Below are 27,953 nucleotides of genomic sequence, written 5' to 3'. Positions count from 1 at the left end.
AAAAAGAAGTTACCACCCATTGTATATTTTTGCTATAGTTAATCATTTTTTATGTTTGTTTAACATTGAGTTTTTACCTCCCAGTGGTTTGGTAACCTGGTTACAATGGAATGGTGGAATGATATTTGGCTCAATGAAGGTTTTGCAACATACATGGAACTTATCTCTCTCAACATCACATATCCAGAGCTACAGTTTGTAAGTCATAACCTTGTATATCATACTATACGTCCTAAGAAATCATTAATTTACTATTTTTTAAGTAATTAATTTATTTTTTATTGGAGGCAAATTATTTTACAATATTATATTGGTTGGTTTTGCCATACATTGACATGAATTCGCCCCGGGTTTACATAAGTTCCCCCTCCTGAACCCCCCTCCCACCTCCCTCCTCCCTTTATCCTCCTTCTGGGTCATCCCCGCACGCCAGCCCCGAGTATCCTATAACATGCATTGACCCTGAACTAGTGATTCGTTTCACATATGACAACATACGTGTTTCAATGCCATTCTCCCAAATCATCCCACCCTCACCCTCTCCCACAGAGTCCCAAAGACTGTTCTATACGTCTGTGTCTCTTTAATTTACTATTATAATTTTTAGAAAATGCCAAAGAGAACACAGCATTGCATTTTTGAATCTGTGGTATTTTCTTTTGTATAAACAGATTGTGTTGGTTTGCTAGGGCTGCCATGACAAAATTCCACAGACTGGGTGGCTTATGCCAGTTTATTTTCTTACAGATCTGGAGGCTGTCTGGCTTCAAAATACTCCAAATTGCCAAAAAGAAAATGAAAATTTCAGGCATTATTCTATATTTATCCAAGAGTCTATAAGCAATATGTCTGTTAACATAATTAATTCTAAGATAGTGCTTCCCTGATGGCTCAAATGGTAAAGAATCTGCCTGCAATGCAGGAGACCAGGGTTGGATCCCTGGGTTGGGAAGTTCCCCTGGAGAAGGGAATGGCAACCCACTGCAGTATTCTTGCCTGGAGAAGAATTCCATAGACAGGGGAGCCTGGTGGGCTCCGGTTCATAGGGTCGAAAAGTGTCCGACATGACTGAAGCCATTTAGCAAGCATGAAGCGGGTCTGAACAGCACATAACAAGGTAGTGCTAACTAGTAATGGATAATTAGCTCTTTGGGGTAAATATTTGGTCCAGTACAGTTACAGACAGACATGGATTCAAAGTCAGTGTCTTTTTTTTTTTTTTGCTGCTATGTGCTGAGTTTGTGGTTTAATCCAAAAGCTTCATGCATGCTCACTTGTAAAATATGTACAATGCCTTTTCCTTGCAGAATATTGAAAGGACTGCAGATGAGGACTGTTAAGAGCCTGACACATAGCACATGCTCACTAAATGGAAACCTTTGTTTATTTCTGTATCCAAGGGCCTTGCTCGTGGTAAACATTCAGGCAGTGTCTGAGGAAATATCACTTTTATACCTTTAACAAAACAGAATTGGTGAAAGGGAACTATAACGGGGAAAGAAACATTTTGTAAGAAATATTGTTTGAATACTTACTTCTGAGAATATCTTACTAAACCTAGCATCTTTGCTATTGCTTTGAGTGTCATATGGCAATTGAAAAAACAAATATTCTCTCCTGTTTAGGATGACAATTTTTCGAACACATGTTTTGAAGTAATTAAAAGAGATTCATTAAATTCATCCCATCCTATCTCCAATCAAGCAAAAACTGCTACTCAAATAAAGGAAATGTTTGATGCCGTTTCCTACAACAAGGTAGGAGATGCTGTGGACCAGGTAGTAAATGCTCTGCCCTGGGAGGAATAAAATGAGGCCAGCACGTCAACAGTTGAAGTTGTTGGTGGCAGGTTACTTCTGTGTCACTTTTTGTTTTATTTGCAGTCCATTTATCAGACATTACACGTTACATAGCATGTAAGCTTCCTTTAAAAATATATGCTACCCTTTACCTTCTTTTTCTTTGTATTTTTATTTAGGGAGCTTGTATTTTGAATATGCTCAAGGATTTTCTGAGTGAGGAGACATTCAGGAAAGGAATTATTCACTACTTGAAGAAGTTCAGCTATAGAAATGCGAAGAATGATGATTTGTGGCACAGTCTGTCAAATGTAAGTCAATGGTCGAATTACAGTAGACTGCTGGTAAGCCTAAACAGTGACAAGCTAATTATGAAGGCTTATAAACAGTTATATTGTCAGGCAACAGATGTCTATTCCACTTGCCACACTGCCAGGGTTAAGCAGGTAGCACTTGTCTATTTCCTCTGGCACCTTGCTAAACCAAGACGCTACACTAGCCCGGAGGCTCAGTATTTGACCTGCTTCTCTTTGGTTTCGCTCTTCTGGTTCACCCTACATTTTGTCTTCTGTTTCCAAACCTTTCATGACTTTGTAATTCCTTCATGGAACACCAAATCTTCTCTTCCCAAATTTAAGTTTAAACTCTACTTGTTCAGCTTTATGTCCCAACCTGTATTCGGTTGAGTGAGACCCACCTCCTCCCTCGCACAAGAAATCCTGCTCATCCCTGTCATCACACCTTTGCTTCTGATGCTCTTGCTGCCTGAAGTGTTATTCCTTCTTTTCAGCAACTCAGGTGCTGTCCATCCTTTGAGATGTAGCTGAGGGTTCACCTCCTTCTCATAGCCAGGTCCAGCACTCATTGCTTTTCTGCTGAATACCTAGAAGTGCACTTATGAATCTGCTCCAGCGAGTGATGTTCTCTTTTATTGGTTTCCATTGATTTAATGATAACAGTGATAATAATAAACAAAATCTGCTTAAGAGAAAGAATCATGTCGGCCCCTAGTGTTCTATTGACCCTATAATCATGGTTGGTGCTGCTAAGTCACTTCAGTCGTGTCCAACTCTATGCGACCCCATAGATGGCAGCCCACCAGGCTCCGCCATCCCTGGGATTCTCCAGGCGAGAACACCGGAGTGGGTTGCCATTTCCTTCTCCAATGTGTGAAAGTGAAAAGTGAAAATGAAGTCGCTCAGTCCTGTCCGACTAGTAGCGACCCCATGGACTGTAGCCCACCAGGCTCCTCTGTCCATGGGATTTTCTAGGCAAGAGTACTGGAGTGGTTAAGAGACGGTTAATGTTTGATGAAAGAATATACGGTCTCTTTGTAATTGAGATTCATGTAGGATAGTAAGAGAAAACATACAGTCAACTCGGATGATTCTAACAATTATTCAAATATTTCTAGATTTCCAAATGCAAGGACAGTACTTTTTTATGGAAATAATAAACCGACAGAGCTTGTGCCTGCAAGTAGAAATAAACTAGGGTATTTGTACACAAAGTGAAGTGAAAGTGAAAGTCACTCAGTCGTGCCCGACTCTTTGCGACCCCATGGACTACACAGTCCATGGAATTCTCCAGGCCAGAATGCTGGAGTGGGTAACCTTTCCCTTCTCCAAGGGATCTTCCCAACCCGGGGATCGAACCCAGGTCTCCCGCATTGCAGGTGGATTCTTTACCAGCTGAGCCACAAGGGAAGCCCTTTGTACACAAAAGAGGTCCTCTATTCTTTGTAAGCACTTGTGTCCCAGGGGTAATAATAATATTGTTCAATATTTGTACAGCATGTCATAGTTTTAAAAAATTCATGCACATTATCTTATTTGATTTTTCTGTGCCCTTATTAAGTCTGGATCCTTAAGGTTTAACTTATGTGTGATTTTGTGGTCAAAGAAGCAAATGCAAGTAATTAAAATTTCAGAGTAGCTCAAAACTTTTACTGACATTTCTTGAAAACCCTGCTGCTGCTGCTGCCAAGTCGCTTCAATCGTGTCTGACTCTGTGCGACCCCATAAACGGCAGCCCACCAGGCTCCCCCGTCCCTGGGATTCTCCAGGCAAGAACACTGGAGTGGGGTGCCATTTCCTTCTCCAATGCATGAAAGTGAAAAGTGAAAGTGAAGTCGCTCAGTCCTGTCGACTCCTCCTGACCCCATGGACTGCAGCCTACCAGGCTCCTCTGTCCATGGGCTTTTCCAGGCAAGAGTACTGGAGTACCCTTTGATCCCCGGGGTGGCATCAGTGCTGAATGACCCCGAGCTGAGCGAGGTGATCCAGCCCACCCTGATGGGGATCCCTGAGTTCGACTTGTCCAGGATCATCCCCTCGGAGAAGCCAAGCAGCACCCTCCAGTACTTCCCCAAGAGTGAGAGCCACCCCCCCCAAGGCCCAGCCCCCCAATCTGCATCTCATGAACCTGCAAAACACGATGGCGGAGCAGACCCCCTCCCGGCCCCCCAACCTCCCGGGCCAGCATGGCGTCCAGCAGGGGCTTAGCATGTCCATGTGCCACCCCTGACAGATGTCCTTGCTGGGCAGGACAGGTGTGCCCCTGCAGCAGGGCATGGGGCCACACAGCCTGCACCAGGTGGTCATGTCCCCCCCACAGGGCCTCATGACCCAGCAGAATTTCATGCTGATGAAGCAGCGGGGTGTGGGGGGTGAGGTTTACAGCCAGGCCCCCCACATGCTCTCCCCGAAGGGCTCCCTCCTGGGCCCCCTGCCCCAGCAGAACCTCATGGTGTCCCACCCCCTGCGCCAGCGCAGTGTGTCTCTGGACAACCAGATGGGCTACCTCCTGGCCCCGGGCGGCATGGCCAACCTGCCCTTCTAGTGGGCCCAGCAAGGGGCTGGAGCTGGGGCCATGTTGCAAATATGATAACCTTAAAAAAAGTTGGGATGGCCCGGGTCAAGGGGTGGGGTGGCGGGGGCTTGTGTGGGGAGTGGCATTTGTGGAAACCAGATGTGCTGGCAGCTTAGGGAGAAGTGGCAGAGTGGGGTGGGGGACCTGGGGGGTGGGTTTGGTTCCATTGTGGCTGCCAGGACCGCCGCTCCCCTTCTCCTCCCGAGTCGTATGGAGCCTCTCCTGTTTCTCTGCACCCACCCTCTTCAGCTTTGCGTCCGAGTCCTGTATCCCTGTCTCGAACCCTTGGCCATTTGGAAGGAGGGAAGTCCCCCCATCCTCTCCCGATCCCACTGCTCTCTCCTCTTGGAGCTTCACTCTCCTCCTCTTGGTTTCTCTGTCCCCCTCCACCCCGTTTTTTTCCTTCTGTCCTCTCCCTGCTGTGGCTGACCCCTCTCCCACCCCAACCTGCAGGCGGCTGGCCAGGTGGGCAGGTGCCAGCTATAGCTGTAAATAGAGCGCTGCGCTTTTGCGCTGGTTTGTGCGTGTGCTGTATTTCTGTGTTTTGATAGAAGCCACTCAGAAAAAAAAAAAAAGGATAAAAGAAGCCATCCCCACGCCCCCCCCCCCACGCCCCTTCAAATGATTGCCCCTTTCATTTCCCCTGGACCCAGGGGCATGCAGTCCGACACACGGGTCCAGAAAGGATACCATTCCCGTGCCCTCCTCCAGCAGTGAAATGACCGAGCTACTACCCCATACCTAAACTGAGGTCAGACCACCTTAGGCTTCCACCTGGTGGGCCCCAGCAGGGCTGAGACCTCCCAGGGCGGCAGCCTGTCTGCTGCTGAGTGATTCAGGTGAACGTGTGCAGGGGCACGCGTCTTTGCCCCACACAGGTGACACGGGGGCCCTGGCTTCCCAACTGTGGAAGGCTGGTGTCCCCTGCTGCTACATCTTAAGCCAGAACTTGAAGTCCTTGGTCCCCAGTCTGGGCTGAAGGAAAGAGGGACGAGGCAGAGGCCGAGTGGGTGGCCCCCGGGTGTGGAGCCGTGGAGGAGTAGCCTGTGGGCTGCGAGGGTCCTCTGCCTGCTGCAGTGGCTCCAGGCCAGGTAGCCCCCAGGGCCCGACTCTTTCCGCAGGCTGCCACCTACTTCCTGTCACCAGAGGAGGAAGGAAAAGGGTTAGGTCCAGTCAGTTTGTCTCCCTGCACCTGCTGAGGACAGAAGAGAGAAAGTGTTCGGCTTGGAGCAGGGCAGCGTCTCTGCCTCCCCGGTTCACTGGCATGGTCCCTCCGCCCAGACCTTGGGGCTCCCTGCCCACCCAGGCACAGCCACTGCCTTCCAGTCAGCCCCCGGCCCTTTCCCAGAGAGCTCTCCTCCTCCTCTGGTCAGAGCTGAAGCCATACACAGTTGGGTGTTTTGCCCCTCCTTGGCCCCAGGAGTAAAACACTTCTCCTTTTCTCACTTCCTTTCCTGCCTTGTGAGGTGGCAGGGCAGTTCTCCGGCTGAGGCCTTCCGTGCCTGCCTCCAGGACCCAGGGCCATTTCTCGGCGAGGTGCCTTCTGCCATGGCCCATCCCTGGCCTTCCCGACCTGAGGGGGCCTGGTCTCCCATTGGCAGATTTGATACAAAGGGACTTTGTCCTTGCTTCTCCCAGGCTGGTGCTGTCCTAAGTCCCCGTTGGCCAGGTCAAGTGCTTCCTCAAGTGTGGGCTCCTGCCTCCCCCAGCCCCTCCCCAGGGGGCCAGGGCCTGGGGCTCTGGGTTCAGGGGCCACCTGTCCTCCACTCCGCCAGACATGTTCCCACCCTGTGTCTGGGCTCCATGCCCTTTAGCCTCCCACCTCTGACCCAAGACTCCCCAAGACGACTCTGAAGTGTTTCCTCCCAGAGGAGAGACGGGTCAAACTGAAAAGGGCCTGACGCCCTCCCCCTGCCCCTCTCCTCACACCTCTGCCACCAGACTAGCTTTCTAAGGTGAAGTCCACAGGCCAGCTTCCCTCCATCCGTGGCCACACCCCCAGCCATTTTGTACCATTATATAAATATGTATATATAAATATAATATGTGAAGACATCTTCTTCGTTTTTATTTTGAGACAATTTTTAGTCTTGTTCCGGGGCTCTCTGTGCTGCCTGTACTGTATTGACCTGTTTTTTAGGTGCCTTTTTATTAAAAAGACAAAATTAAAAAAAAAAGTCTCAAGAAAATGCTCTTTCTCCATCACCTCCTGCAGGTGATCCAGATGTTCTCGTCCCGATTCTCTCCCAGATTCTCAACAAGCCTTGCATTGCTTTTCTCTCCCACCCTTTTCCTTCCCTCCTGCTTTACAAGGATGTGTACTTGTGTGTGTGTGTGTGTGTGAGTCTGTGTGTGTGTGTGAGTCTGTGTGTGTGTGTGAGTCTGTGTGTGTCTGTGTAGACCTTGCCTGAGCCTTTTTTTTTTCAAAGAGGAAAAATCCATCTTTTGTGCAGTTAGTGAGAGGAAAGGGGATTAAAGGAGAGATTTGGCCGAGAATTACAGGATTCTTTTAGGCCGACTGTGAACAATCCTATATTACTTTTTGTCACATTGTGCTTATTACCATCTCAAGAAGGTAAGGTAGGCAATCTTAACCCATTTTTTAAAATGGGAAAATTAATGCTAATGGAGAGATTCCTTCAAGATCTTATACAAGCGAGTGATGGAGTCGCTATTTAAAAGCTGTCTTCTGACTCAGTCTGGTATCCATCTCTCGATGAAATCACAACTTCTTCCCAGTTCCTGTAGGAGTCTCCCACCTAACCTTCCCCTAAAGGTCCTAAATTCTTATTTGATCCCCTTCTGATGTCAAACAAAATAGTGGCACAAAAATGATAAATTTCCCCAAATACCTAACTTAGCACGGTGTCACATAATATCAATTTAAGACAGTAACTTTTATGCATTTTTAATGAATTGCTATGCTCATTATCATGTCTAGATAAATTGCATTTTCATACATTTATGCTAATAAATGTTTGCACTCATGTCAAATGTTCATTTTAAGCCAACTGTCAGAGTCCCAATGGCAGTGCTCTTTTATTTTTGTTTTCTAGAATTGTTTAGAAAGTGATTCCACATCGGGTGGATTTTGTTATTCCGATTCCAAGAAGACAAGCAACACAGTAAGTAGAAAGAGACTCGGAGGGTGGAAGAGATTTGGCTCATCTCCGGACCTGGAGTGAGTCTGTAAAGTTGTCCAGCTGCCCCTTTAAATAACTGGAGAGAAGGAAAAGCTCCACAATTTTCCTTGAAACAAAGTTGACTGAAGAGGGAATGCTCAGGCCATTAGGGGGAGGGTGATGCTCTTACTACTATATTTTTGTTGTTATAATTCAGCTTTCCCACAATCCCACCAATGGCTAAAAATATCTCAGCTCAAAATTCCTCTGAGTGGTTATTGCTGCACTGGTATCCTCAGGGCTTTGCAAAATGCCAAACCAAATATGTTAGGTTTGGAAATAGTATGAATGGCTTTCTTGGGGCCCCGTCTTTTTGTTTACTTCTGGGAAGTTATTGGAACATTTTAGGAGAGAGAAAAAAAAAAACAAAAACAGTCATCATGGAAAAAAAAAGAAAAGGCAAATTTTTAAAAAAGTGTCACGGTAATCCCATCAAGTATGGTTTTAAAGGAAGATTCGGCATCATGCAGTGATCAGAAACCCGTACTAGAATCTGTTAATATAAAGCTAGAGGTTTTGTCCTCCACTCCATATACCTCTATTGATATAATATTGTTCTATTGGAATTTTTAAAAGAGACATTTCATCCTAAACCTCTGGATTCTATCGTTCATGAAATGGAGGGGAGTTTTTGTTTTGTTTTGGTGGGTCCTTTTTTCTTCTGTTTTGAAAGGGAGCAGAGAGGGGCCCCAATCTCAAGCACTTCCTCTTGGCCTTTCTTGCCCTGCATTAACCCTCAAGCTCCCAGACATGTCCCTCCTTCAGGCAACTTTCCAGGAGTGAAGGGGCAGGTCCAGCCCAGGTTCTATGTGGCTCTGCTGGGCAACTGCAGCTGGAGTCTGCTCTTCCTGCCCAAGCCTTGTCCCTAGCATCCGAGGAGGTCTAAGCATCTGATCTCTCTCTGGTTTCTCTCCTGTGTCTCGGGTTACCAAAGCCACTTGTCGTTTCAGCTCGCGTTTCTGCGGAAAAATGTAGAGCTCAAGGAAATGATGGCTACATGGACTCTGCAGAAAGGCATCCCCCTCGTGGTGGTTAAACGAGAAGGGCGTTCCCTCAGACTGCAGCAGGAGCGCTTCTTGTCTGGGGTTTTCAAAGAGGACCCCAAATGGGAGACCCTGCAGGAAAGGTGGCTGCTTTTTTTCCTGTCGGTCTAGTTTACCTCATCTCAGTTTACTGACAATTGCATTAGCTTTCTTTCAGCTTCTCTGGAAATTTTATGGGATGCTATTTCTGCTGCTGCTGCTAAGTCGCTTCAGTCGTGTCCGACTCTGTGCGACCCCATACACGGCAGCCCACCAGGCTCCCCCGTCCCTGGGATTCTCCAGGCAAGAACACTGGAGTGGGTTGCCATTTCCGTCTCCAGTGCATGAAAGTGAAAAGTGAAAGTGAAGTCACTCAGCTGTGTCCGACTCTTCGAGACCCCACGGACTGCAGCCCACCAGGCTCCTCCATCCATGGGATTTTCCAAGCAAGAGTACTGGAGTGGGGTGCCATTGCCTTCTCCGATGCTATTTCTACACAGGACTTAATAGCTAAACTAGCCTCAATAGCAGCCTTAAAGAGCTTCAGGTGACCCAGACTGTGTTGGTGAGCAGCATATTCTTGCTAGTCCTGCGGCCGCCCTTAGGACCTCAGTTCTGTTGCAGAAGGCCGTTAGTTATCTTTCTAATATAATATTCCCTGACTGTCTACTAGCCTTCTTTACGCTGTGTGTGCTCAATTGATCAGTTGTGTCCAACTCTACAACCCCATGGACTTCTCTGTCCATGGAATTTTCCAGGTAAGAGTACTGAGCCCTAATAAGTTATGAGACTGACCCATACCTAGGAAGATAAGATGTATGACAGCTATACATCTTATCAGAAAAGGCATTCCCTGTGTGTTAAGTCATGGGCTTCCAAGGTGGTGCAGTGGTAAAGAATCTGCCTGCCAATGCAAGAGATGCAGGTTCGACCCCTGGATCGGGAAGATCCCCTGGAGTAGGAAATGGCAACTCGCTCTGGTACTCTTACCTGGAAAATTTCATGGACAGAAGAGCCTGGTGAGTCACAGTCCATGGGGTCGCAAAAGTCAGACATGACTGAGCACACACACACATGCATGCACACACACACACACGTGTTAAATTAGATAAGACCTTCAGCTCCCTTTCAGTTTTTAGTAAGAGACTATAAATGTAATGTCTTAAAACATGATGTTCTTGGTAACAATAAAAGCAAATCCAATTACTCACTGTTATCTTGCTCACAAGCCTGTCCTTAGAAAACTTGTTAAAGGTTTTACTAAAATCAAGAAATACAACACTGTCCACCTTTCTCTGATCTCATTCAATAAGATGAATGAGATTAATTTGAAAAGAAATAATCCAAGTGAATCAGTGCTGGCTCTTATGATTATTACTTTTTCTAAAATCTAGCTGTCTAAAAACAGTTTTAGAATTTTTTTGAGAATCAGAAGCAAACTTGAGGCTTTTAACACATCTAATATAACATTTTCCATTTTGATCTCATCGGATGTCTGTTTCCATCCAACAGCAACCCTTATGCCATTTATCTATGTACACATCCATCCATTTCTCTGTATGCCCTTTTGAAGTCCAAACCTCAGAGAGCTTAAACAATTTGAAGCTTGGCAACACACAGACTGGAAAATTTAATGTTTGATTTATTACTGGGAAAACAGGACTCACAATTCTGCAACTTATCAAAATGTCACGAGAGAGTTCAATAGTGTGAATGGCTCAGAATAACAAGTTATCTATGCAGTGATCTGTATTTTTCCTCTATCTGAAGCAGGATTTGGATTTCTCTTGTAAAACTGTTGCCCTCTGATCCATGTTTATCCAAACTTATGAACTGCTACTCTTTCTCTCTTTACTTTTATCTGGAAAAATCTCTGTCCTTCTAGAGCCAAAATCTATCCATGAATCTTGATCCATTACATCTTAGTGACATCTGTGTGTCTCCTTTTACCTTTTTAGGTAAATATTTCAACTGCTTTGTTGATTATCGGTACTCTGGGTTGGCAGGTAGATTATGTCTTCTGACCTTTTGTTAAATCGAGTCTGTTGTCTCTTTTACTATTTTAGGTTTTTCTGAGGACTAATGGGCATATCCTCAGTTACTATTCTTTCTGTTTTATACCTATTGGTATTTTCAAGCATCTGATTTTATAGGATTACTATAGCTAATATGGCTTACTATGTTAGAGGAAACAAGCTCTAGAGGCAGCTAGAAATTAGTCAGGAAAAAATAGCTAATTTCAGTTATTTACCATAGAAAGTCCCTTCCAAAGTAACTGAGGCCTTTTCCTTCAATCCGTTCTGCTTCTCTGCTCTCTGCACTTGGCCGATGAGCAGCTCTTGACTTATTGCTCCTTGTTGACCGCTTAGCAGGCGAGGGTTGAATGCAGATAGCGTCACTGAACAAAAGGATAAGTGGAAGAATCATGCTAGGGTAAGATCTTTACTTTTTGGGGGTTTTTTCTACAGCTCTGATTTAGTTATTTGAATTAATATCAGACTGTGAGAATTTTTGGAAATGTGAAAGGAAGAATTTTTTTCTTTTACTTAGAAGAAAACAATCAGCAGGAATTATGGGGGTATAAAATTTGGACTGTAAATGTGACAGAGTTCAACTAGGTATATATTACTGCTCCTTCATAATCATTAAAGAATTTTTGCACACCCAAGGAACTGTTAGTCTTAGCCTGTAAAATTTATAAGGCCACTGATGGTGTGAAGGACAGGCGGTTAGGTGTCTTTTATAGCCTCTCTGAATCTGACAATGTGGACATTGAAATGGCCATTGATTTAGTCTGTAACAGTCTTTACTTTCTAACATAGGTATCTTTGGCATATCCCAGTGACCTACTCCACGAGTTCCTCTCATGCGATTCACAGACACAATCTGAAACTGAAGACAGGTAAAATGAACTAATTGGCAAAAAAACCTTTTAATTCCGAAATTAAATGTGTTCTGAGCTGTAGGGATGACAGTTCCTGTAGGTCAATCCGACAATGAAAGGTATATGTTTGAGGAAATTCTCATTTATCTATACCTATACTGCAAGGAGATCCAACCAGTCCATTCTAAAGGAGATCAATCCTGGATGTTCATTGGAGGGACTGATGCTAAAGCTGAAACTGCAATACTTTGGCCACCTCATGCGACGAGTTGACTCACTGGAAAAGACTCTGATGCTGGGAAAGGTTGGGGGCGGGAGGAGAAGGGGACGACGGAGAATGAGATGGCTGGATGGCATCACCGACTCTGTGGACATGAGTTTGAGTGTACTCCGGGAGTTGGTGATGGACAGGGAGGCCTGGCGTGCTGTGATTCATGGGGTCGCGGAGAGTCGGACACGACTGAGCGACTGAACTGAACTGAACTGAACTGATGTGTTACTAAAAGAACCCTTTAGCTAAAAAGTCTGGGTTTTTATTTCAAGAGAAAGTTCTCTTGTGTTTTTAGCACTTAGAGATGGGTTTCAAGAATTGATGGTGTCTGATCTTATGTCTTTTAATGCCTGATAATTCAGTGGGAAAAGGTGTTCACTTTAGAACTGATTGGCCCTGGATTCAAATCCTGATTCTGTCACCTGTTGGATGTATGGCCTTAAGAAAATGTTTTAACTCATGAGCTTCAATTTCCTCATTTATTTTGAATGAGGGCTAAGCCTCAAAGTTTTTGAGAGTATGCAGTAATGTTATTTTGCCACCTACTACAATGTCTGAAATATTAAAAATAATATAATTTTAACTTCTCCTTTAAACATGTCACTGAAATTTTAGAATGTTTCCCTCATAATCTCATGTTCAACCTGCAGTCCTTATTTTGCCCCAGATAAGAACTGGACAAATGGATCACCTACTTACATATACATATTTCAACACGCAGCAATTAAACCTTGAGACAAGGCTACCAGTAAATCAAACCAAACTCCAGTCGTGCTCATCATCTGGCTCACTGGGCTCCTGCATGCCTTTCAGACCTGCATAGGCTGCTTTTGAGAACAGATTCATCAGTCCTTTTCCTAGGAATTAGTTTATTTATTAATTTAATAAGATCACCATTCCCAAAATAAGCCATCCAGCAGACTCTGAAAATAAGTATCACCGTGAGTCTTCCAGAACTTTGTCTTCCCGTTGATTTATTACTAATGATATGAAGAATACTTGTGGAGATATTCATGATGTGTTCTTTGATGAGGAAATACCCATACCAATTTTCTCCTCCTAGATACTCTGGATTTATCTGAGAAGACCGACTGGGTGAAATTCAACGTGGACTCCAATGGCTACTACATTGTTCATTATGAGGGACAAGGATGGGATGAGCTCATTACGTTGTTGAATCAGAACCACACACTTCTCAGGCCGAAGGACAGAATAGGTCTGATTCACGATGCCTTTCAGCTAGTAAGGTAATGCAAAACTTCAACTGATTTCACAGGAAGTCACTGCTCCCTAACCAGATATGTTAGATTTCAAATCAAACGTTCAGTGTTGATCATTCATATGATATGGATTCGAATGGAGGTCAAATACTGGCCATGAGGTCAAAGCCTGCTGCTGCTGCTGCTGCTAAGTCACTTCAGTCGTGTCCGACTCTGTGTGACCCCACAGACGGAAGCCCACCAGGCTCCCCCGTCCCTGGGATTCTCCAGGCAAGAACACTGGAGTGGGTTGCCATTTCCTTCTCCAATGTGTGAAAGGGAAAAGTGAAAGTAAAGTTGCTCAGTCGTGTCCGACCCCTAGCCCCACTGATAAAATACTTCTACTCACCTAATGTTTAAAAATTTAATTCAATATTTCAAAATGTGTAGAAATGTATGTAAAAACCCTGACTTCTGGAATCCCTTAAATAATGAGAAGATTTGGCAACTGCAGGTCTTCGTTCCCACAGGGCAGCCATAGAGGAGGGTACAGTGGGCAGATCTTCCTTTAAGCCAGGTCTGCATTCCCCTTGGTACCCAAGTCCTAAATGATGCACATGGGGGGTGAGCTTCACTCCCTTATGGTAGCCTCCAGGCATTCATGCTTTTGACCTCAAGTTTTAAATTGTTTGTGCTAGAAGCTTGCTGTTTCACTAAATACTGATGTAATCTGTTAGACCAAAGGTTATAATCTTTGTAATTTTAAAATCTGGTGCACAAGCCATTCCTTACTTTGCTCACATCAGGGAAATCAATATGAAATTGGTAGAAAAATTAAGCAAGAATTGGCTCCTTCTGTTTATTCCTCTTTAGACTTCCCTGGAAAGATACAGTGTTTGCTTTCTTTTTTCCTATTTGTCATCAACGGAATAATAGGTAGAATAAATCAAGTTACCAGGTCACCAGTGGAAAAAATTGGGGGATCAGGTGACATATATCATGCTCTGTAAACTTTTCCTATTCTGGGAATTACTGTAATGCACTCATTTTATTCAGTGTGACATATTATTTTCTTTCACATGCTTATTTAAGTCAAATTAAGTAAAAGTAACCAGCAACACATCTCTCAAGCAGAGTTTCTCTGTGCAACATAATTCCCCAGTTAGAAAAGGGAGAGGACTGGGAGCTTAACCCCCAGCCCCAAAGGTCTCAGGAGTATCAGGGGCTATCCTACTTCTGACTGGATGCACGCGAGACCAACTGAGGGGCAGACTGTGGTTAGTTGAGGGAGGTTTGTCTGTTCAAAGGAGAAACTCTGAGAAGACTGCAAAGAAAATAGATTAAAAATTTTAAACTAGGCAGAATGAAGAATATTGACAACTCAGAATATGAAAGCCAGTGTTTCCAGTAGCTGAACGTCTTCTCTGCTGTTTCTAGCCTATAAATTTATGGGCACTCTCAACTTAGCTGCAGGAACCCTGCAGTCATTGATGTATCAGTGGAAAAGCAATCATCATTTCTTTACCAACTAGATAGGTTAATGAAGTCCTGAGTACAAATTTTGGCTTGAAACAGGTCAACTATCAATATGTATGACCTCTTCACTTATTGACTTTTGACAAGTTACTTAACCTTTTTAAACCTAAATTTTCTAGTCTTCAAAACTTTTTTAGTCTTTAAAACTCCAGTAATAATGGTGTCTATCATACGAGGCTGTTTTGAGGGTTACATAAGGTAATGTAGATCCAGCCCTAAGTACAGTAATAAATGCTCAATAAATGGTAGCTGTTAGCATTATTAGTCTTATCTAATATAAACTGTTTAAAAGATCATGTATTGAATAGGAAGATGAGGTGACAACATAGAAAAATGCATTTCAAATAATGTGAAACTGAAAAGAAAAAGCAGAATGTAAGCTTAGGTTAGCAACTACATGGAAAAAAATGAGCTAATGGTGAAAATCACAAAAGCAGAAAGAAATATTCCAAAGTGCTGTTAATGAATATATAGGGGTAATGAAATTATGTGTTTTTCCCCTTCTTTAATTTCCAATTGTCTTGTAATTTGTTTATACTACTTTTGTAAGAAAAGTAATTGTATAAGAAAACAATTTTAAAGTCTCATAATAGGTCTAAATTCGTTTTGCCTTATTCCTCTGCTTTGGTGATATGTATTTTTTCCTTCCCTGCTTTGTGAAATATCTACTTAAGAGTTTAAGTATATAATCTGTGATTGCATTGAGTTTAGAGACAAAATTTGACCCAGGAATGCATATTCATTTTAACTGAGTTTTCATACTTGTTATTAAATATTTAATACTTGGATCTCCTCTGAGTTGAGTGGAATTAAGATGACAACCATAATTTCCTTACAGGTAAACTGTTTATTTTTTTATTCCAATACCCTAGAAAGAAGTCCCAGATTGTTTCCTCAGGAATACAGTTTATTTCACAAAGGTACCATTTAGCTGAAACCTTATACAAATAAGTAGATATAGATTTTTTTGTTGGGCTAAAATGTATGCTTATACATAGGTTTAGTCTTTAAGGTAAACAGACATTCAGATAACGTTTTGTGCGTTAATTGAAGCAGAAGGCAGGTGGTGAGGGGCTGGATTTTTATTAAAAAATAACTCTATGAGAATGCACATGTGCACCCGGGGCGGATTCGTGTCAATATATGACAAAACCAACCAATATGATATTGTAAAATAATTGGCCTCCAATAAAAACAAAAATTAAAAAAAAAAAACTCTATGAGAATGATTCCCTCTTTGTTTGATGAGTATTAAGATTAAAGTGTTTCAAGTAGGTAAGTATGAGTAAATAATGGCATTTGTCTTAGTAAAAAATAAATTCAGTTCAGTCGCTCAGTCGTGTCTGACTGTTTGCGACCCCATGAATCACAGCATGCCAGGCCTCTCTGTCCATCACCAACTCCCGGAGTTCACTCAGACTCACCTCCATCGAGTTGGTGATGCCATCCAGCCATCTCATTCTCTGTCGTCCCCTTCTCCTCCTGCCCTCAATCCCTCCCAGCATCAGAGTCTTTTCCAGTGAGTCACATCTTCGCATGAGGTGGCCAAAGTATTGGAGTTTCAGCTTCAACATCAGTCCTTCCAATGAACACCCAGGACTGATCTCCTTTAGAATGTTAGGCTGGGCCGAAAAGAAAAAGATTAATACAAAGTATTCTTATGTGTTGAACATTCTTTTCAGAATTTTGACCTGTTGCTTATCCTCTGAGTAGAGTATACTTTATAGTACCGGTAAAGAAATAATATGTCAGACTGAATAGAGTACTTTGCAGTAATTCTCAGAATAGGAAATGTTTCCAATGCATAATACTCCACCTGATCCTTAATATTTTTTCTGTTGGTGACCTTGTGACCTGATTTATTCTACGTATTATTCTGTTGATGGTAAATAGAAGAAAGAAAACAGCTTGTCTTTCCAGGAAAGTCTAAACATAAGCAGTCAATTCCTCCTTAATTTCTCTACCAGTTTCATATTAATTTCCCCAGTGTGAGCAGTGGAATGAATGGCTTGTGTACTAGATTTCACATTTAAAATTGTAAAGGTTGTGACTATATTTATGCTTAGCTAGTGCACCATATATTATGACACTTACATATGTGGGAAGGGATAGTGACATTTTGTGGATTTGTATTTTTAAAAATACAGCAGACTATAAAATCATAGCGCATATGGTCCAGCCCTCTGTCTTCAGATGAAATTTTTAGAAGATTTACTGTAGGTCTGTTTTAAAGTACTATGCTTGTGACTGAGAAGAGTATAGTCATAACAGAAGTTGGCTCTTTTTAATGCCACTTCTTTCTAGTTTCAGTTCCCTTGTTTCAGATGAGCATTTAACATTTTAAAAATCCCAAAGGCGGTAGGGCATTATATTAATGAAAAATTCAACACAGGTATCTTTGTTCCAGAATCTGTTTCCATATCAAACTGTTATGCTTAATCTGGGAGTTGGATGCTGGCTAGAATGGGTTGCAGATGCTGCAGGGACACAGGTCTCAGAAACATGAGTGAGCAACCACTCAATGAAGGTGACAATATAATAACTTACTTCCTCTGTAGAAGAGACACTAAAGCTTTAGTACTCAGAATAATAGTTTTGTTGTTTGTTTGCATTAACGGAAAATATAGAGAAGACATATCACTTTAGAATCTAAATAGATTCTTTAAAAACAAAGAAAGTCCTTGTTTTGTCCTACTCAGAATAACTGCGGCTTCTCTATTAGGTTCTAGGAAGGGACGTCAAAAAAAAAAAAAAAGATATGGCACCTGTCCTCAAAATTTCCAAAGACACTTGGAGGAACAATTCAAAACCACAAATTAAGCAATTAGAGAATGACAAATACATGAAAAGTTTGATATTATTTGGTACTGGATGTTAATATTAGCTGTTTATTTCATTTAGAAAACTCTTATTTATGTTTAGCCATTATTCTAAGCACTTTACTTATATTAACTCATTTACTCTTCACAACAGAGATTTAAAGTAGATACTAATATTATTCCCATTATGTAGAGGAAGCCGGTGAAGCTCAGAGGTTAATTTGCCCACGTCAGTGGGAGAGCTAGGATTTAAACCAAATGGTTTGAATATAATGAGCTGCTCTGTCATTGCTCTCTGTATCGTATTTGTCTTACTACTGAGAACTGTAAGAAATGCACAAACCGCCAACGTTTGTTTTATACCTCAGTGCAGGAAGGCTGACTCTAGACAAAGCCCTTGACCTGACTCGCTACCTCCAACGTGAAACAAGCATCCCTGCGCTTCTCAAAGGTCTGGAATACCTAGAATTGTTTTACCGCATGGTGGAAAGAAGGAACATTTCAGATGTCACTGAAAATCTCAAGGTTTGTGTTCCTTTCAGAAGATTCATTAAGTAAAAGGCACAGCAGCTGGATGGTCAATGACACTTGTTCTATTTTGTATGAGCTCTTGGGGTTAAAGCTTGGAGAGTCTAAGGAAATTGCCTGGGAACACAGTCACCACTTATGTATCTAATGGTTGGATATCCCCTGGTCCTTGTCATCATCACCCTAAGAGCTGGGTACCAGGGTCATGAGCAAAGCATCCCTCCTAAGGGGATTTTATCTTACATCAATTGACAGGCCCCTCTCAAATAAGAAGTTAAATTGTACTTCTAATAGAGAAATGAACTGTGGTGGGTGGAGACCACACACCAGAAAAAGAGAAGCAAAATGTAGAGATTAGTAGTTCTATGCTTCGGGAAATGTTCATGCAGACTGTTTAGAGCTGAACCCATTAGATGGGTGAGTGAGAGCTGTGTTAAGAACTAAATTTAGTCTCTCTGTCATGCTTTGCTTTCTGCAGCATTACCTTCTCCAGTATTTTAAGCCGGTGATTGACACGCAAAGCTGGGTTGACCAGGGCTCCGTCTGGGACAGAATGCTTCGCTCCACTGTCTTGAATCTGGCCTGTTACCTGAACCATGCTCCTTGCATCCAGAAGGCAACCGAACTCTTCTCTCAGTGGATGGAATCCAGTGGAAAATTAAAGTAAATCCGGACTTCTGTTCTTTGTTCCTTTAACTTTGATGTAAAAGGTCTTTGATCATGCGAGACATTAAATCTAAAACCTTTCAGTGAGGATAGGGGAAAAAAAAAGCATGCTGGGAATTACATACCCTTGTTTCATGCTCCCATACAGTATGTGCTCAATAGATTTCTGTGGGAAGTGAGGTTTAGTTCTCTGCAGGGAAAAGCTAATAAACATTAGCATGGTTTCAGCAAGACAGCCAGCGGGTGAAAGTGGGGTAGACTGGAGTGGTGCCCGATCGCCAAGACTAATGCCTTTTAAAGATAAAAAGCAATGTGAAATGCACATGCAATCGAAATGTCAATGATCAATTGATGAAACAAAAAAGCAGGTGGTGGGGAGGGAGCTTTGTTCAATGTGTTTACTTCCTCATTAACCAGTACCATACCACATACACCACATACCACGCCTTAGTCTCAGGTTTCAGGTTTGATGGGAAACTGATGATGCGGGCCATCTAAAGAATGCGTAAGGTGGCAAAACTGATTCCAGTGGTTTTTGTAATCAGGTAGATGCCCAGTGATCAAATCGATTCTGTTGCAGTTCAGTCTAGCAGCTGCAACCCATAGTACTAAAAGACCCCACAATCTTTTCAACGTAAGTCTTAATTTCTGTCCAACACATGATTTTATATTGTTGCCATTAAAACTCTGACTTTCAAGCTGGATGTTTTGAGAAATCAAATCTGTATGTGAATTAAGGAAAATTCATTTTTTAGAATAAAAAAATAATTTACAGCTTTAGTACCAGGTAAAGCAATAGTGTCAATTTTTCCTCGGCCAAATTGTTATGAAATGCTATCACAGTTTGTCTCCATATAACTAAATCTCCGTGAGCTTTTTGAAATCTTTTCTTCACTTCTTATTTTTAAAAAGAGTAATTTGTTTTCTTCTTTTTGGACTTTTTCACTCTCTAGGATTTAGGCCTAAAATCAGTTTCAGAAAAAAAAAAATCTTTTAGCTGTATTTTTCTCTTCTTTTTGTTAATGTTTGAATAAACTGTATGAATGAGGCTAAAATATAAACATTCTGCTGGCCTATAGCACATCAGAATATATTCTGTCTTTACGCTACTTACAAGAGGAATGATCTTACCTGGAGTAACTCAAGTCCAGTAGATATGATGGTTCAACATGTTGAATAGGATGCTATACCTATGAAAAAATTCTAGGAAAATCTCATTTACGCTTGTAATCAAGAATACCTAATCAAATATTGTAGGTTTATTTTTTAAAGTTTAAGACCATCAGTATTAATCATTTATAGATTACTTCATTTCTTCATGAATTCAGAATATAATGCTTTGCCTGTTGCTTTTGTGCCAGGCATTGCAGTCAGTGCTAAGAATAAGCTAGTGAAAGAAGCAACTAGGTGTCCTACCTTCAAGGAACTCACGATTCATTTGTTACCAATTTTTACAAATTTGTACAGTTCAGTTCAGTTCAATCGCTCAGTCATGTCCGACTCTTTGCGACCCCATGAACCGCAGCACACCAGGCCTCCCTGTCCAACACCAACTACCGGAGTTCACCCAAATTCATGTCCATGGAGTCGGTGATGCCATCCAACCATCTCATCCTCTGTCATCCCCTTCTCTTCCTGCCTTCAATCTTTCCCAGCATCAGGGTCTTCAAATGAGTCAGCTCTTCGCATGAGGTGGCCAAAGTATTGGAGTTTCAGCTTCAACATCAGTCCTTCCAATGAACACCCAGGACTAATTTCCTTTAGTAAAATACACTAAAATAAAAGTAATGTGGATTATAATTTGGTTACTTTTTGTTTTATGACTCCAAGGCTCTTGGTATATTTATGTACATATAGTAGAGTGGACATAGTACAGGTTTAGAATCATAAGTCTAAATCCCATCTCGAAAAAGGCTAATATGTCACCTCGGTGCAAGTTACTTAAACTTTCTGAACTTTATTTCCATTTTAAAAAAATTAGGGTAACTTTTCCATCTTACTGGGTAGCTTTGACAGTTAAGTAAGTTGTATAGAGACTAGTACAATGTTATGGATCCTGTATGATAAATGCAAATTTCCTGTTCCATCCCTGCTTCTCTGTACTGTGGGTTTTCCAAGCCATCAATATGGATCTTGGCTATTATTGATCAATTATATTTGGAATTAAAAATCATAACTAAACTAAAATAAAGACTAGTTAGTATCCTTTAGGACAATAAAATCTGAAAACCATGGTGTCCTCTTTAGGGAGACAGAAATAATAATATTGCATCCTATCATTTTACAGAATTATAATATAAATGACTGAACTCTAAACAACTGTGCTAAATTACAATTTTTTATACCTAGAGAGTCAGATAGCCCTCAAACAGGCCTACTAGAAAATACTCCTAATGCGCCATTAAAGCAATAAGTAATAATTTTTAAAAAATCATCTAGAACCAATACATGCAATTTAGTGACAGAATTCTATATAAACCAGTGCATTTATATTTCAGAAATCACCTCTTTTATTAATTTCATCAACTTCTCATCATGATTCTCCACGTAGTTTAAATTTTTATGATTATTATTCTTTAAACATTTTATCATCAGTAGGAAAAAACACAATTTGCAAAGTAATAGTGCATAAAATTCTTCCATAAAGAAGGCTGAACACCAAAGAATTGATGCTTTTGAATTGTGGTGTTGGAGGAGACTTGAGAGTCCCTTGAACAGCAAGAAGATCAAACCAGTCAATCCTAAAAGAAGTCAACCCTGAATAGTCACTGGAAGCTGAAACTCCTATACTTTGGCTGTCTGATGTGACAAACTGACTCACTGGAAAAGACTCTGATGCTGGAAAAGACGGAGGGCAGAGGAGAAGGGGACGACAGAGGAAAAGATCGTTGGATGGCATCTCTGAATCAATGGACATGAGTTTGAGCAAACTCAGGGAGATAGAGGACAGGGAAGCCTGCTGTGCTGCAGTCCATGGGGTCGCAAAGAGTCAGACACAGCTTAGTGACTGAACAGCAACAGGAAATAACTCAAGGGTGATTCTGTTTTAGAATTTAAAATCATAATAAGAAAAACTAGGGTTTTTTTAATAGATTTTTTTTTCACTTTTGTGCTTAATATTACAGTATCCCAACAGATGTTTTAAAGATTGTGTATTCCGTGGGGGCGCAAACAACAGCAGGATGGAATTACCTTTTAGAGCAATATGAACTGTCATTGTCAGGTGCTGAAAAAAACAAAATTCTGTATGCACTGTCAACCAGCAAACATCAGGAAAAGTTAATGAAGTAAGTGAATTTAAATTGTTAAAAGTAAACTTACACATGTTCGGGAAAGATACTACAATTCAGCCATCAATGTCAAAGGCATACAATAGTAATTAAATCAGGATTTGAACCATTTTGAATTTTTTCCCAAAAACCATGTATTGACAAAATGCACATAGTGAAAACATGCTCCTGAATCATGTGATTGATACTAAGCAAATAGCTATGTTTTACTGTCAGAACCTTGGAGGAAAATTATTATTATTAAAAAATATATTTTTGTGTATAAGATGCTAATTGAAGTTTACTGAAATAATAAGCAGATAAAATTACTTCTAGAGAAAAGTAAACGTTTAACTGGAATATTAAAAATGTTAGCTAGTAGAGAGTTTATTACTGTTTTTGGTACATTACACTTTCGTTATGCCTCTTTCTCTCTGATGCTTTTAATATATCGATAGCCTGAGTTAATTTCCATTATAGAACACATGCCGTGAAAAATTAAGTGATCTTTGTTTCTTCAGGTTAATTGAACTAGGAATGGAAGGAAAGGTTATCAAGACACAGGACTTGGCAGCTCTTCTTTTTACAATTGCCAGAAATCCAAAGGGGCAGCAACTAGCCTGGAACTTTGTAAAAGAAAATTGGACCCATCTCCTTAAAAAGTTGGTATTTGTTTGTATCCTAATAGCTCAGTTGGTCAAGAATCCGCCTGCAATGCAGAGACGCAGGTTCAATTCCTGGGTCGGGAAGATCCCCTGGAGAAGGAATAGGCTACCCACTCTCGGTATTCTTGGGCTTCCCTGGTGGCTCAGCTGGTAAAGAATCCACCTGCAATGCAGGAGACCTGGGTTCGATCCCTGGGTTGGGAAGATCCCCTGGAGAAGGGAAAGGCTACCCACTCCAGTGTTCTGGCCTGGAGAATTGCATGGACTGTATAGTCCACGGGGTGACAAGGAGTCGGGCACGACTGAGCGACTTTCACAATGTGTATTCTTCCACCCAGATATTTCAGTTGCCTAAAACCAAGTGTAATCAGATGAATGACACTATTTTTACTCAAATGGTTTGAAGAAGTGTGTCGATTTTAAAATTCACTAGCCCGCTGTCCAGGTATAAGGGAGAGGAATGAAAAGAAGGGGATGGGAAACAGGTTTCTGTTACTCATCTCAGGCCATGAAGAATTGCTGGGAACAAGTAAGAGCTGAGTTAAATCCAGTCATCAACCCCATCCCCTTTTCCCTTCTGGCTCTCTCCCTAGCCCAGAAGAATGCAATGAAGCCATATATAGTACAGCAAAATATTTCGTTTGCTTTGTTAATACAGTTTTGTTCTGGGGGGAAAAAAACTATTTTTTTTTTTACTTTGTGAATACATTTTGTTCTGGGGGAAAAAAACAATTTCTGGGGAAATTTTGAAGAGAACTAATCCCTCCCTCCAGTTCCCTTGGAGAGGTAGGTTACACAGTGGAGAGCTTAGAGGCAATAGAAGAAATTAATCAGAAGTGTCTGGGGAGCTCCCCTCCAAAACTGGATAGGTTATGAGTCTTCTCTGGGGTTTCAACTTTTGGGAGAACTATAGCTCACTGCAATATGCTCCTGGCCCGAAGATAGTCCCAGAAAAAAGCAATAATGATTAGATTTCCTCAGAATGTACAGGATGGCGTTGCTTTCTCTCACAACAGAACCCCTGCGAAGCTGCGCAACCATTCCTCATCCAAATCCAAAATATCACTTATTAACTCTATGGAAAATACCCTAAATGAAAGAGCTGTGCAATTTGCTTATTTTTGTGTCGTTTAGCATGTCTGATGTCAGTCACCCCCAGTTCCCCATCCCTCTCATTTCTTAGTCATAAAGCACTCAGAGTTCTCACCGATAGCTTCTTGAGAGCAAAAAGCACGTTTCTACCCCCTTCCAGACCTTAAAGGGGTTGACATCCACATGAGACCAAATTAGTTAGAAACTGTTTTTTTAAAACAAAACAAAACAAAAAAAAAAAACACTTTCCTTAAACACCCTACTGGAACCATTGGTTTTGTTGTTTGCGTGACTCTCCATCCCCTCCTGGATGATCAGATTTCTCTGCAATGCTGTAGATTTATTTTATAACTGGAAATTATTCTCCTCTCCGACCATCTACAGAGTCCAGACTTGGGAGCATGTCTGAGATGTATCTGTACTCTGCTTTACAGCATGAACCCTTTAGACCTGTGGCCAGATTCTCTTTGTAAGCCAGAGGGGTAAAGGATGCCATCTGTGACTTTGAACAAGAGTTCCACCAACAATGCCCCAATAAATACGATGTTTAAACACAGTGATGTCCAAAATGAGTTGGGGAAGTTTGCAAGACAATGCTTTAGAGTGCAAGAAGAAAATATTACTGCATGTATCATTTCTTATCTTATGCTCTTATCTTATGTTTTCCTTTTTACCTTTAAGTTAGTATATACATATATTTCATAAATAAAAATATTTATATTGGGAAGTTCTTGGTCAAAAAATTTTGTTGATGGAATGCATAATAAAAAATTGTAAGGTGCTGCTTTAAATATGAACTTAAATTTAAACATAAAATTCATCACATTTCCTATAAAAGCTTCATTTAAATTTTAATGTTATGGTCGAAATTTATAAATTTCATAGCTTTCAGATTTTACCAGATGCATATGAGCTATTCTTGTGGTAATTGATAGTATCCACTGTAAATGTACAGGTTTATCATGTAGTTACTAATGTTACACAGTTTAAATATATAATGAGTTTGAGTGAACTCCGGGAGTTGGTGATGGACAGGGAGGCCTGGCGTGCTGTGGTTCATGGGGTCGCAAAGAGTCGGACACGACTAATCGACTGAACTGAACTGAACTGAAACATAAGGCCATTGTTCCTATTACTTACATCTATGAAATTCCTTTTATTTTCAGATTTGAGTTGGGCTCATTCCCCATAAGAATGATCATCTCTGGTACAACATCTCATTTTTCTTCCAAGGATGAGTTGCAGGAGGTTTGTGACTCTCTATTGCCAACAATTTAAAAAGAAATGTCCAAGTTATAGAATTGAAAGTAAATTTAGATGCAATCTGGTTTTCAGTTGTTATTTTATTAAAAGAAAATAAGCTGTTTGTCCAACATCACCTAGAAAGTAAATGGAAGAGATAGAACTAAAGTTCATAGCTTTCAAAATGAAAATTACACTTGAGGGATGAGCCCTTTTGTATTCTTTAGTCTGCGTTGTATCATCACTTTGAGGAGTATATTGAAGTTTGAAAGAGTGCTTGAAGGTCTTTTTAACAATATTACTCTTTATGGTAGTTCTACTAACCTCTTTTTAAAAAGCATTCTTGTGTTTTACATCGTCTTTCCACAATAAATCTTGAATTTATTTACTTTTAAAACAAATTCAGAACTTAAATCCCAGATCACTGCTTCCTCTATGAACTTGACTCAATCTCTTACCTTTTTTTGCCTATAGTGTGCTTACTTGTAAGATTTGTCATTCCTGTCTTGCTTTACCTATTGTTTGAAGATAAAGTGAAATAATTATGCCCCAAAAAGAGATGAAGAAAATAACTTTTTTAGACATTGGCAGAGAAATGCTTGCACCTGTGTTTGTATAATCTGCAAGCTGTTCTGAAACCCTTTGAAAGAGAAAACATTTTATAAACCATATCAGTAATTCTTTTCTGGCTTTTTTTTTTCAGGTGAAATTGTTCTTTGAATCTCTTAAGGCCCAAGGATCACATCTAGATATATTTCAAATTATTCTGGAAACCATATCCAAAAATATTAAGTGGCTGGAGAAGAACCTTCCTACCCTGAGGAAATGGCTACTGATTAGTACTTAAATGGTCAATAGAAACAACACATCAGATGCTGTGTCTGTGGGAAGTGGGCAGAGCTCAAGCCAATATTCCAGATAGTTTAACCTGTAAGAAGCCTTGAGAAGTCAGCCTACACAGCTGCCTGTGCTCAGCTATCATTGCTAGCTGACAGACATATGATGCTGGGGTGGAGCCCCAGGAGCCTATTTTAAAGTAAACCTCCTGAATAATGGAGGCATGTGGAGATATAGATAGAAATAGCTGCTGCAGCACAGACTGTCTACACTGCCCCACTTTAGGCAACTACTATTTTGCTTCTATGATGCTTTTTAAGCCTTGCATAGTATCCTGGAGTTTTCCCAACCAGGTTACTTCCAAGGAAACGTAACCAGTCTACAAAAAAAAAAAAGCTTTCTTTCACATCCTTCCATCTCCTCACCCTTCTGCTCTCTCAGCTCAGCCTGAATAGTTTATTTATTTTTTATCATTCATGTAAAATCTCAATCAAATTATGAAGCATATGGATCAGGAAAACAGACTTATCGCCAAATCTCAGGTTATTGCAAACTAGACCTCAGGGTTTATCAAGGAAGTGAGGAGGGCCTTTTGGCTTGAGCCTCACATTCATGAAGAGCCTCGAAAGTAGACTTCTGAGGTCATCTCTAAAGGAAGTTAAATCTGGAGTCACAGAGAGAAAGATGATCTCGCCCCACTTTCACCCACGCCCTATTGCATTAGTAATAAATCTTTTGAAAATTGCAGAGTTAGATATTGGATCTATTGGATCTATTTTGGCTTAAATAAATTTTGTATACATACTTTTGGATCTATTTTGGCTTAAATATATTTTGTATACATTTTGGCTTAGTTTGATGTAAATATTTAAATGTATCACTATATTTTGTAAACAAGTTTTGGCATTTCTTCATATTTTAAGGGAATCTCCATCTTTGAAATTGTTTGGCTTAATTGTTTGACTAAGGTATTAGAAATAAAACATCACTTTAAATAAAGGTAGTAAATTTATTAAATTCATGTTCCACATATAAGACAGTATAAAGTATAATAAGTTCTTGAAAGATTTGAATCAATACACAGATTACTGGTTTATCTTGGTTATCAGGAAGGCTGGGATTATTTGGGTGGGAACAGGGTGGCAGGGTGTTATCCAATCCCTTTTAAAGTAATATCATAAAGATCTGTAGACCTTTCTCTACTGCCACAGTCAGAGACAGGATACATTTTGGATGGACATAGGTGTGACCCAATACATATTTTGTTAAGTTCGTTCAAGCATCTTGGACTCTAGAGTTGGCCTGTTCATGGCCCTACAAGGTTTGCAAAACATCTAAGTGATGTCCCTGTAGAAGTGTATTTTTGCATAAAGAAACTGAAAGAATAAATAATACTATTTTTTCCACCAAAATAATATGTAAATTAAGCAGTAAAATATATATGAGTTTTGGTTGAATTGTGCCATTAATATTGCTGTTAGTAAGAAAAGTTCTTTCTCTTGCATAATAACTTATCTGCCATAAGTTTCCAGGTTTTTAATTCTCTTCCTTTTAGTTAATCTCTCGGATTCTTAAGAATTGAGTACAGAAAGTGGAGTTTCAGCTTTAGCATCTGTCCTTCCAATGAACACCCAGGATTGATCTCCTTTAGAATGGACTGGTTGGATCTCTTTGCAGTCCAAGGGACTCTCAAGAGTCTTCTCCAACACCACAGTTCAAAAGCATCAATTCTTCGGTGATCAGCTTTCTTCACAAACTGAACAGAAAGTGGAAATTTTATTATTTGATGAGATTGAACACGAGAAGCGCTGTGCCAATGATGTTTTAATGAATAAAGAGTTTTTTTAAAAAAAGAAACATATCTATTAGTGTGGTATTTCAAAACCTTTATGGTGGATGCCAGACCCCTAAAACAAACTAAGGCTTCGCTAAAGTTAGTTTTAGTTTCGTTTACCTTGAATGAGAACTCTCCTGATGGCTCAGAGGGTAAAGTGTCTGCCTACAATGTGGGAGACCCGGGTCCAAACCCTAGGTCAGGAAGATCTCCTGGAGAAGGAAATGGCAACCCACT

At 40.9% G+C, this 27,953-nt stretch overlaps 1 protein-coding gene across 1 annotated transcript in view; it reads left to right on the top strand.

Moving 5' to 3' along the window:
* ERAP2 (endoplasmic reticulum aminopeptidase 2) overlaps positions 1–27,743 on the top strand; it is a 53,388-nt gene extending 25,645 nt beyond the window's left edge. The window contains exons 7-19 of the mRNA XM_055430201.2: positions 85–198; positions 1,626–1,757; positions 1,979–2,110; positions 7,727–7,795; positions 8,803–8,978; positions 11,697–11,776; positions 13,093–13,276; positions 17,952–18,108; positions 18,590–18,774; positions 21,903–22,064; positions 22,568–22,708; positions 24,970–25,051; positions 25,749–27,743. Of these exons, the coding sequence (XP_055286176.2) occupies positions 85–198; positions 1,626–1,757; positions 1,979–2,110; positions 7,727–7,795; positions 8,803–8,978; positions 11,697–11,776; positions 13,093–13,276; positions 17,952–18,108; positions 18,590–18,774; positions 21,903–22,064; positions 22,568–22,708; positions 24,970–25,051; positions 25,749–25,892 (1,758 nt within the window). The 3' untranslated portion in view covers positions 25,893–27,743. The remainder of the gene's footprint in view (positions 1–84; positions 199–1,625; positions 1,758–1,978; positions 2,111–7,726; positions 7,796–8,802; positions 8,979–11,696; positions 11,777–13,092; positions 13,277–17,951; positions 18,109–18,589; positions 18,775–21,902; positions 22,065–22,567; positions 22,709–24,969; positions 25,052–25,748) is intronic.
* The last annotated feature ends 210 nt before the right edge of the window (positions 27,744–27,953 follow it).

The sequence above is a fragment of the Moschus berezovskii genome, chromosome 8 (assembly GCF_049115385.1).
Source record: "Moschus berezovskii isolate FMDL1 chromosome 8, NW_MosBer_1.0, whole genome shotgun sequence".
In the NCBI taxonomy this organism is placed as follows: Eukaryota; Metazoa; Chordata; class Mammalia; order Artiodactyla; family Moschidae; genus Moschus; species Moschus berezovskii.
This window is presented reverse-complemented; position numbering and strand designations above follow the sequence as displayed.